The following is an 11,868-nucleotide window of genomic DNA, read 5'->3' as shown; positions in this document are numbered from 1 at the left end:
AAAGTTAGAAAAAATACAAAAACAGAAGAGAAGATCAAATGTAAGAGATCTTGGGTTTAATTCTCAGCACTGAGAAAGCAAGCTTGTTTATTTAACAGTTTAGTGTCTTTTTCTATTCTTTCAGATGCTGTTGATAATCAAGGAATTCCTTTGTGTTACATGAGCATTGCTTCCATCTTCCCATGCTGACCAAGGACAGGGCCCTGTTGCATTGCCTATTGAGCCATGTTAACATGGAGACAGGTTTTCCACTAGAAACATTTGTTTTCTATGTGCCTCAGGGCTTCTATTTCATCATGATTTCTTCAGCTGTAGATAAGTGGGTTTAACATGGGAATCATAATACCATAGAACACAGACACCACCTTCTGCTCTTGAGATCTGTTGGTCCCATAAAGTACATACATGTAGCAGTCTGCTCCATAGAATATGGTGACTGTAGTCACATGGGAGGCACATGTAGAGAAGGCCTTCTTCCTCCCTGTAGCAGAAAATATTCTTAGGATGGAAGCCAAGATGTATGTGTAGGAAAAGATGACAACAGACACAGAGAAGGAGAAGGCTAAGTTAAAACCCACAAAAACTGTCAGCAGCACAATACTGAGGTCAATACTGGAGCAAGATAGAGCAAGAATTGGTGTTACATTGCAGAAAAAGTGATTGATGACATTGGATAAACTTGTATTTACAGAGGCATTTAGGAAGCCCATGGTGTATCAACCAAGAAGCAGCGGCATGCAAAGTCTCTAGGACATGATGACAGGATAGCACAGTGGGTAACAGGTGGCCACATAGTGGTCCACAGCCAAAGTAATGATGAAACAGTCATTAGTTACAAAGATACCACAGACAAGTAATTGAACTATGCACCCAGTGAAGGAGATAGATGGTTTTGTGCTCACAAAATTTTGCAATGTCTTGGGAGTGATGGAAAAGGAATAACGGAGGTCAACAAAAGCCAAGTGCTGCAGGAAAAAGTACATGGGAGTGTGCAGGGAAGAATGAAGTTGGATGAGCAGGATCATGCCAATGTTGCCCACTAAGATGGCTAAATAAATCACTAGGAATACCACGAAGAGGATGTGCCAAAACTTTTGTTCATTAGTAAATTCCAGGAAAATAAATTCAGTCAATTTTGTGTCATTACTGTGTTCCATGGTTGGCAGAAATCCAATATCAGCTGAAAATTAGCCAAGGAAAAAATAGCAGAGAAAATAAGCCCATTTTCATTTGCTTTTAGAAATGTTAAAATATTTGGGTTCATAGTGACTTCAAATCATATTTTTTACGGTTTTTGAATGTATGCATTTGTGTGTGCATGTGTGTGTGTGCATGTGTGTGTGTGTGTGTGTGTGTGTGTGTGTGTGTGTGTGTGTGTGTGTGTGTGTGTGTTTATACAACAGGTCAACCTTCGGTATTATACCTCATATGCCATCCATCTTGTGTTTTGAACACTCTATTTGGAACTCACTGGATTCACTAGGCAGACTGGCCAGTGAGCCAGCAATCTTCATGTCTCTCCATGGTAGGTTTTCTTTCAAATGTATACTACCATAGCTGACATTTTTGTTATTAATGTGCTGGGGATATGATCTCGCTTTACAGACTCAGCTATTTCCCCAGCTCCTGCAAGGACACTCTCTATGTTTACTTTAGAATTTAGATACTGATCCTTAGTACTTGGACAATTTTATTTACATTTTGGGAAAATTGCCATTACATTTTCAGCTAATTGTCATTTCTATTAATATATCAAATAAGGTTTATGAAAATGTGCTTATTTCATTTATGAGTTGTTTCTCTTATTCTATACATTTTTTATTTTTTTTTCATTTTATATTCCAACCACAATTCTCCCTTCCACCCCTCCTCCCACCCCCTCTTACCTCCCCCCTAGCCTACCCCTTTCCACTCCTCCTCACAGATAAGGACTTCCATGAGGAGTCAGTGTAGTCTAGCACAATAGGTTGTAGCAGGACCAGGCCACTCTTCCATGCATTAAGACTGAGCATTGCATTCCAACACAGGGAATGGGCTCCAACAAGCCAGCTCATTTATCAGATTTGTATTGTAGTCCCACTGCTAGTTTCCTCTCTGATAGTCCAAGCTTCACAATTGTCTCCCACACACAGTGGGCCTAGTTTGGCCCCCAGAAGCCTCCCCAGTTATGTCTAGAGTTCATGAGTTTCCATGAGCTTGGTTCAGCTGTCTCTGTAGATTTCTCCATCATGATCTTGACCTCCTTTGCTCATATATTCCCTCCTCCCTCTCTTTGACTGGATTTCTAGAGCTTGGCCTGGTTCTTTGTTGTGGATCTCTGCATTTGGTTCCATCAATTACTGAATGAGGGCTCTATGATGATAGTTGGGGTATTCATCAATCTGATTACAAGGGTAGGCCAGTTCAGGCATCCTCTACTATTGATATGAGTCTTAGTTTCAAAATGTGCTCCATACACTTTCACTTTTTTCCTCCATTTTCTTTATTTCCCTACAGACAATTGCAGGAAAATACAAGCCAAAGTTTTGATGATTATTTTGAGATACATAGAGATAATTAATGTTATAAGCTACTCATGTGAAATTCGCACCACAGGGAATTCAACACTCACTCATGCACATGTGAGCAAGACAGTAACGGAGCTCAGATACATTCTGCCATTCAGTTATTTGGTCCTTTCTTAATTTTCATCATTCCCAAGCAACTTAGTGCAGTTCACTTTCCTCACTTCATTTTCATAATGACACCAGGAAGAATATGAATCCTTGTCTTGAAGGTGGAACATTTTGAAACTTAAAGCTGAAACTATTTGCCATACCATAACATTACCTGCTACAACGATGCCCAGATATTGGAAACCTCACTGACTTTGTTTTCTCCTCACTATTTGTGCCTCCAGAGTCTTTCTCTGCAGTAGGCACAGGCTGATTGTCCATCACAGCCTCTCTGTTTTCTGCTCATGAGAGATTTCACAACTAAGGCATAAGGGATCCATATTCCCATGAGAAACTGAGGTTCCAAGAACTGGGTTGCACTTTTCATAAATATTAAGTTCCTGGAGAGGCCATTTTTCCTTTTATTTTCATTATGGAATTAGTTCTTTTTTGCTTTTGTTCTGTTGCTTTTATTTAACAATTATTTGTTTCTTCTTGTTATAAGTCAGGTTGGGCATCATTCCAAACACAGGACAGAATCTCTGTTTAGGTCCAGATATAAAACTTTGCCAATGCACTCATTAAAAAGACATGGAATTCTGAAAAAAATGTGTAAATATGACCTGAATTTAGGGCATATGATAGACTTGGAGTGACACGATAGATTCAGTTCCATGAGGAACCTGCACACCAGTGGCTACCCCAGCTCAGACTCCCACCAATAGCGAATAAGTGTATAGTAATGATGCTGACGATCCTTCAGTCAGTACAGGACAAAGACTGAATAAAATGTCCCCTTCCTGGAGCTGCCTGTAATCCTACAGCTCCTTTAGACCTCTGTGGCTTTTGTGACCCCATTCCTGACCCTTTCTCTGGATGAGACCCCTCCTCCTAGAGCTTGTTTTTCATTCTCACCTTCTTGTCATTAGGAAGCCCTGCTACCAGACACTGACTCTCTCCACTGGCTTAGCCAGGCTAAGCCTCTGACCCCTACTGAGTGTGATGATGATCCACTGAATGATTTGGTCCTGATTTGGTCCTTTATGACTCCTGGGGATGTCCATGACCACAGGCTGCAGTGACATTTTCCTTTTCTTTCATCCCCAGGAACGTATCTTCCAAATCTTCTCATTCCCCTTGGGAATGTCTTTTTGAAAACCTCCAGTCTCTTCATCTGTCACTGACCTGAAGGGTCCTAAATTTATTTGCTTTTGCAATCAAATTTGGTTTTAATACTTCTTAGATAATCAATCTAAGGGTCCACCTAATGACACCGTAGAATCTAATATTATTTGGGACCTTTACAAATACTGTAAGCTATCAGGGAAATGGAAAGAGATTCCCCATTCCCTATTTCTCTGCTCCTTTGTCTAGGGTCCCACTCTTCACCTTCTGCCAAATACACGTACACTGTATAAATGTCCTGTAAGGTACTATAGATGGAGCTTTAAGTTTGTTGCAAAGTGGGAGCTAGGAGTAAGACCTAGCAGGAGGGGGAGAAACCAAAGGAGTAGGCCAGCTACAACATGCACCCACCATGCACACACTCATCACTAGCTGGTGCTTCTCTCAGCTCCCTCCTGCAGCATCCTTTGTCTATAGGCAGGACTCACACATTTCTTTCTGTAAGCTTTCTTTGTTCTCAGCTTACTAGATTCAGTTTTATAGGGATTCAGGTGTCTTTCAGGTATGAATGGCATTAGACTGTTATTTTATACTGTCTCACTTGAACTAAAATCTGGCTCCAGAGTTAGGATATGACTCTCTCTTCTCTAGATGCAAGCATACTTGTTTAAAGGTTTATTCTAAAATCTCTGTTCCATATCAGGCAAACCATCAGCTGTGTGATAGAGAAAGGAGAGCAAAATAAAATAAAGGAACAGATTATTCCCAAAAGGCGCTATTGCTACTCATTCTTTTGGTTTTGATTTTACTCTCTAAAACTCTTATCTCATGATTTGTAAGCACATTTCGTATGTTTAAACCACAGTAAAATCTATAACAAAAAGGTTAATTTCAAACTCATAACACCAGAGTTGATAGTTAAAAATCTATACATGTGGCTTGCTGCCACCTTAGCTGATGTTCCTCCACTGGAACAGAGGTAGCCATGTGGCTGACAGCCATCTTTGCTAGGGTTGGAAAGGATGGACTTTGCCATGTACCTCACTCCCATCTTGATGAAAGTGACCACATGACATAAGCCATCTAAGGAAAAACAACTCCTCCTAGCTGTGAGGCCCAAACCAGATGACTCTTCCACTATTTTTGATAACACTAATAGGCCTCAACTCTTCTCTTCCTCTCCAGCCTCTCTGGTTTCCCTTTCCCTTTCTCAGTCTCAGTCTGACCACCCAGTCAGGGGTGAGGCAGTCCCTGACCAGGACACTGGATGGAATTTCAACACCCCAGGGGGCATCCTTGCTAGGGATTAGTTTGTGACTTGCCTCCTGGATAGTCTTCACAAGGCCACCCTTAAAGTGCTAAATTATGAAAAAATCCAAGAGGTCATACAGCACAAATATGAGCACCCATCTTAATTCCTAGACTACTGATGGGGCATGTCCTTGTGTGTATGTTCATCTTATTAATTGCTAAATAAAGTACTGTTTGGCCAATGAGGCAGCAAGTTAGATGGGACCAGGAGTCAAGGAGGATTCTGGGAAATGTAGCAAACAAGTGGTGATCCAGGCAGGAAGTGACATAGCAGGAAGACTTATATTTAAGCAAGGACAAGCAGGAAGTGGGTCTTTCCCCAATTCTCTTTTCCTCTAGAGTCACCATGTGCGCCTGGGAAGACAGGAAGCTTGCCACTGGTGTCCAATAAGATAAGTCTTTTAAAATATATAGATTTATGATAATTAAGACTGAGCTAGCAGATGAGAAATCCTAGTCATTGGCCAAGCAGCATTTGTACCTAATATAAGTTTCTGTGTATTATTTTGGCCATCCATGTGGCAGGCAGAACTCAATTGGGTTGGCGGAAAGATTTATTGTAACAGACTACCTCACAAAGGCCATTGTAAAATATAGCAGTCTAGATCCTGAGATGGAAAACAATTCCTTAAGACCTACTTTTCCCAGATATTTTCATATTAGGGCCAAACTTAAATGTCTAGAGAAAGGTCCTCTGACTCCACAGCCAAAATTCTTAGCAATGGTTTTTAAGGTGTACTATGGGAGAGCTGAAAAAAAAAAAACTCAAAACAAAAGTACCTAATGCTATCCAAAGTCTTTTGATTGGCCATGGCAATTGCCCAGGCTCCCTGGTCTCCCAAAGCCTGACAACCTCTGGGTCCCTGCTTCAAATGCAGTCAGGAGGGTTACTGGGCCTGGGCCTGTCTGATTCATCATAAACCACACAGACCATGTCCAAGGTGCTATCAAGAAGGGAATTGAGGTTTTGACTGCCCCTGTGTTCTCCATGGGGTCTTCAGATGGTCCTTCAGCTGATGTCCTAGATCTGGCCATGGAGGACTGAGGGGGCTTGGGCTCCCTTGGCCTGACCACTACCATCTCACAGTGGGAGCCTTAGGTAGACATCACAGTATCAGGAGATCTGTCTCTCTCCTTCTGGATACTGGGGCTATCTATTTATTCCTGACAGAGTTTTAGGGACCTACATCTTCTTGTTCCCCTATTGTCAGGGTAAGCTGACAGCTTTACCAGCCTTATCAAACCCTGCAAAATATATCACCCAGGCCCAATACCCACTCTTTCTCCATAGCCTCAGGGGACTTAAGCCTCTTATCTCTGACCTTTTAAGAAAAAATCTCCTATGCCCTTTGGACTGCCCACCATGTGGGCATACTCCCTACAATGCCCTTCAAGGCCCCACCACATGTACAATTCTACTTACTAAGACACTTGTGTTTCTCCAGCTATTTTTCCACTACCTATACTAACTACTTATCTCTCCCCTTCTGCTGGGTAAGTGTCATTACCGAGTTCCCTGCTTTGTTTATTTTATGATGAAAGCCTTAGGGACAGTCCCTGTGTCAACCACTAGGAGTCCCAGGAGTAGATCAAGCTACACAACTGTCACACAGCCAAGTGCTGGGTCTGGCTTGGTGAATCCTATTGAAGAGAGGGAGGAAGGATTGTATAAGCAGTGTGTGTGTGTGTGTGTGTGTGTGTGTGTGTGTGTGTGTAGGAGGTGTCAAGGCCCTCACAATGGAACCCACAGAAACAATTTGAGTTCATAGGAGCTCACAGACTCTGGACCAACAGCTAAGGAGCCTGCATAGTGTTGACCAAGGCCCTCTAATGTTTGACAGTTCTGTAGCTAAGAGCTTTTTTGAGTGAGAACAGAACTGTCAGCAGAAAGGCTTGAGTCCCAGGATGACACTCCACACAGTGATGGTGAAATGAAGATTGTGAGAGAATGATCTGAAGCCATTTTCATGATCAAGTACAAAGCAGTGGGTTTCTATTAGGAGCAAACTGTTTCAGCAGTTCTGAAGCAGTTTGCCTGAACAGAAATATTTTGTAAACTTTTTGTAAAAGAATAAGCTCTGGCAAAGTTTAAAGACCACCTATTTCTTTTTTGTTATTATTTTTTATTTAATTGGAAATAATCTTATTTTACATATCAATCTCAGAAGAGCACCTATTTCTATATTATCTCACATGGGTAGAAATGGAAAGTGCTAGGATGGAGAGATGGCTTAGCTGTTAAAGGCTAGGCTCACCACCAAAAATATAAGAAACAGTGTTTATAGTGTGGCTTTTCAAAGGTTATTAGGAAAGAAATACAATAAAGGGCTAAGTAATGAAGAAAGGCATTTTCAAGTTCCATGAATTGTAAAAAACATGAGACCAACAGGGTGGAAGGGATAAGTTGAATCAGAAGATGGTCTTAAAATAAACACATTTATTTAACACTCAGATTCTTGAAACAATTTGAATCAAATTTATAAAAGACCCCCAGATTTAGTGAACTGATTAAAGGAGAAAAAAATAAAGAAATTCAATGTCATTATTGAATATACAATAAAGCAGAGTTTTCTAGCCATTAAGATATACTTGGAAATATTTGAAATATTATTTTATAAAGCTTACATATTCATGTTGATATATTTAATAGTCTTTACAAGGTCCTTCTTTAGAGTAGTATAAGACACAGGTTTGAAATTCTATTTTAAGAAAAATGAGTTTCAGAAGAGGTTGTAGACTATTCCTTCTTTATAAGATCTGGTATATTAATTAGGTCAGGCATTATTTAAGAGCTCAGTGTTTTACATTTTACAATCATTGAATGTAATTGAATAATCATAGCCATGATTTGGTTTTGCAAATTTTACCAATGTGTATCCAATCTAAAGGACCTTTTCCCTATGGCTATTTATAGCATGTTTTACCTTATTTCTTCCTATGCTATAGGTTGGAATTTTCAATGCAGTAATCAATGCTATAGAATATGGAAGCCACTCTCAAACCCTCAGAATTAGCGGTAAGTACCTATAAACTAGGGTTACATGGATACTACCAAGTGAAATGTCTCATGTGGATTCTTCCTCCCTACAGTACAGGACATCTTTAGAATGGTGGCCAGGATGTATATTTAGAGAAGGTAGTGACCAACACAGTGGATGTCAAGTCAAAATTTTAAGATAACAAGAAGCCTGAGGTTGGTATTAAAGCTGGAGCATAAAAGTGCCCCAAATGGAGGAAGTTCACAGAGAGCAACTGATGATAGACTTACCGCATGATTGAAAAATGCAAGGATTTGTGTGTACAGAGGAATTTTGTTCATCCATTGAAGTAGGAACCAGCTACCATCTGGGTATAAACTTTTTGGGGACATGACTGTGGGTTATTAAAGTGGATTATAGAATGCTACATAATGGCCTACTGCCAGAGCTGCCAGGAGGTAACAGTCACTGGTTGCAAATGTGCTGTATGCCAACAATTGTGAATCCATCTTCTACCACAAACTTTTGCAGCTGATGTCAGTGTATAACAGATATCAACAAAATGCCCAGATGGTGTAACAAGTGCATGGAAATTTGAAGTCTATAATCTGTGTTGATGAAGAGGATCATTCCATTGTTACCCACCATGGAAGACATGAAGACAACAAAAAAGCACAATGCAGAAGATACAAAAAATATCACATTGGACCCTAAATCCAAGAATACAAAAGTCAGTGACTCAGTGACATTTCCCAAAATCACACTCCCTAGATAGAACTAGATAAGTAGCAAGACAAGAGAGAATATTTGTGACATCTTTTGATATAAGATGGTCTTAACTTTCACAATATTTTGGAACTTAAAGTTTCCTGACAAGCATTACCTAGGAGGTTTTATGCTTTCTAAAGAGATATTTAAATATTTTTGATAGGAAACGATCATATCAACAGTGCATTTGAAATGGATACATTTGAAAATGAAAACTCCTTATAGATGAATATTAATGTTTAATGTAAGTTTCAAAGAAACATAGATTCATATTATTTTATAATATATTAAGTGTGTATCTACATTTACATAGGATAATATTCAAATATGATTTTTGTGGCCTTTCAACAACCTCCAGCATTTTTTAGTCATTTATTATTTTTTATGTTTTATTCATAGTTTTGGGAAAGGTGGTGAAAGCCATGTTGTTAATATTTCCACTAACTGTCCCTTACCATTTAATTGACTAATTGACTGATATGTGGAAGAAGAATCTTCCCTTTTTCTATATATTGTCTGTTCCCCGGATTAAAGGTGTGTACCATCATTCTAGACCCTTATAGAATGTTTTAAAAAATTTAATTACAAAAATTGATAATATCACACTTGTATACAGTGCATATAATTCGATTAACCCATATAAGATGGGGAGAAATACCATAGTTTTATTTTTCATTAGTACTATTTCAAAAGAAGCATATAAAACATACAAAGCAATATCAATACTTTATTCAGATATCTGGATGAAACTCACTAGTAGAGTACTTAACTGGAATGTGAGATTTACTTCTCAGCACTAAAGAAACAAATTTACATATTGGATAATTTGTGTTTTTATAGTCTTGAAGATGTCCTTTACAATCAAGGAATGCCTCCATGTGAAATGAACATTTGTCACATCTCCCCATGCTGATCAAGGACAGAGCCCTGTTGCCTTGCCTGTTGAGCCACGTTGACACTAGACACATTTGTTTCTTATGTTCCTCAGGACTTCTATTACATCCTGGTTTCTTAGGCTGTAGATGAGAGGGTTTAACATGGGGATCATAATACCATAGAACACAGAAGCCACTTTCTCCTGCTCTTGAGATTTGTTGGTCCCATGAAGTACATACATGTATGAGAGTGTTCCATAGAATATGGTGACAGCAGTCATATGGGATGCACATGTGGAGAAGGCTTTTCTCCTTCCTGAAGCAGAAGACATTCTTAGAATGGCAGCCAAGATAAATGTATAGGAAAAAATGACAACAGACACAGTGAATGTCAAGTTAAATCCCACAAAGATTGTCAATACCATGATATTGAGATCAATACTGGAGCAAGATAGGGCAAGGATTGGTGGTACATCACAGAAAAAGTGATTAATGGCATTGGATTTGCAAAAGTTTGATAAGAAAGTAAAAATTGTATTTACAGAGGCATTTAGGAAGCCCATAGTGTATGAACCAAGAAGCAGTAGAATGCATAGTCTCTGGGACATGATGACAGGATAGCGCAGTGGGTTACAGATAGCTACATAGCGGTCCACAGCCATAGCAGCCAGGATGAAGCAGTCACTAGTTACAAAGGTACCATAGACCAGTAATTGAACTATACATCCAGTGAAGGAGACAGATGGTTTTGTGCTCACAAAATTCTGCAGTGTCTTGGGAGTGATGGCAGAGGAATAACAGAGGTCAACAAAAGCTAAGTGCTGCAGGAAAAAATACATGGGAGTGTGCAGGGAAGAATGAAGTTGGATGAGCAGGATCATGCCAATGTTGCCCACTAAGGTGGCTAAATAAATCACTAGGAATACCACGAAGAGGATGTGCCAAAACTCTTGTTGATTAGCAAATCCCAGGAGAATAAATTCAGTCACTTTTGTGTCATTACTGTGTTCCATGGTTAGCAGAAATCCAATATCAGCTGAAAATTAGCCAAGGAAAAAATAGCAGAGAAAATAAGCCCATTTTGATTTGTTTTTAGAAATGTCATAATGTTTGGTTTTGTAATGACTTCAAAGAATGGTTTCCTTTGTGTGTGATGTATGTGTATTGTGGGACAGGTGTATAGGTGCTTGTACATGCAAGTGTATATGTGTATTTGAAGGCCAATGTTTAATGTTGGGTGACATTCATCAGGTCTGTACGTCTTGGCTTTGTAACAGATTATCTCACTGTTTTTGGAACTTCATGTCTCTGCTGAATTGGCTAGCAGTGAATACCAGTGACCTTGTCTCTTGCTCCCTAGTTCTGGGTTTTCAATTGTAGGCCATCATGCCTGGATTTTTGTTTTACATGATTTTTGGTGATTAAGTCAAGTTCCCATGATTGTATGTGAGTACTTTACTGGCTATAAAATTTTCCTTGCCTCTCAAAGGATAAATTTTCTATGACATACTGATGGTATTTAAAGATTGAACCTCAATACTTAGACTATTTCATCCACATTTTTCGGAAACTGCTTTTGAATGATCTGTAGTCTACTGATGGTTATTTTATTAATGTATTATTTACCAAAAATGAAAATATGTTTATTTCATTTTCTGATTGTTCCTTGTGCTCTGTATTTTAATGGAAATACCTTCATTAATAATTGTGCCTGAAAATTTCAACCTAACCTTATAGTTGTATATAATCATTCTCTAATTTAACCCCTTGTCTCATTTTGACCTTCTCCCCTTCTCACCACTCTAGTTTGCCCAGAATGGACTTATTGCCATGTAGACTTCAGTAGATATTTTTACCACAGTATTGTGGAAATATTATTTTCTTTGTAAATTTTCAAAATTTTATGAAAAATAATAAAATATGTCTGCTTTGTCAAAAGTTCTAAATAATATTCAGTAATCAAGATGACTTCTTGTGCTTTCCTTATTGCCCACAGTCCATTTTCTGTGCCTCATACTGCTTGCCATTCACCTACGTCTTTGGCTACTGTTGAGTAGACTGGCTACAGCTGCCCTCTGCTACAAATAGTTCATTGTGATAATTTCTCCATGACACATTTCTAGGAACAAAATTACTGAATTTGAGTACAAGCAGTGA

At 39.0% G+C, this 11,868-nt stretch overlaps 1 protein-coding gene and 1 pseudogene across 1 annotated transcript; both read right to left on the bottom strand.

Annotated features, from left to right (window-relative positions):
- Positions 1 to 251: 251 nt before the first annotated feature.
- Positions 252 to 1,157, bottom strand: LOC100757131 (annotated as a pseudogene).
- An 8,557-nt stretch (positions 1,158 to 9,714) lies between these two features.
- LOC100760210 (putative olfactory receptor 5AK3) lies at positions 9,715 to 10,724 on the bottom strand. The gene has a single exon (XM_035446963.1). It carries the CDS (start codon positions 10,722 to 10,724, stop codon positions 9,795 to 9,797), a length of 930 nt encoding a protein of 309 aa, XP_035302854.1. The 3' UTR covers positions 9,715 to 9,794.
- Positions 10,725 to 11,868: the final 1,144 nt, after the last annotated feature.

Source organism: Cricetulus griseus, chromosome 6 (genome assembly GCF_003668045.3).
Source record: "Cricetulus griseus strain 17A/GY chromosome 6, alternate assembly CriGri-PICRH-1.0, whole genome shotgun sequence".
NCBI classification, from domain to species: Eukaryota; Metazoa; Chordata; class Mammalia; order Rodentia; family Cricetidae; genus Cricetulus; species Cricetulus griseus.
This window is presented reverse-complemented; position numbering and strand designations above follow the sequence as displayed.

Excerpts from the sequence above, each read along its gene's own strand:
- LOC100760210 (XM_035446963.1), bottom strand. The coding sequence starts at position 10,724 with ATGGAACACAGTAATGACACAAAAGTGACTGAATTTATTCTCCTGGGA.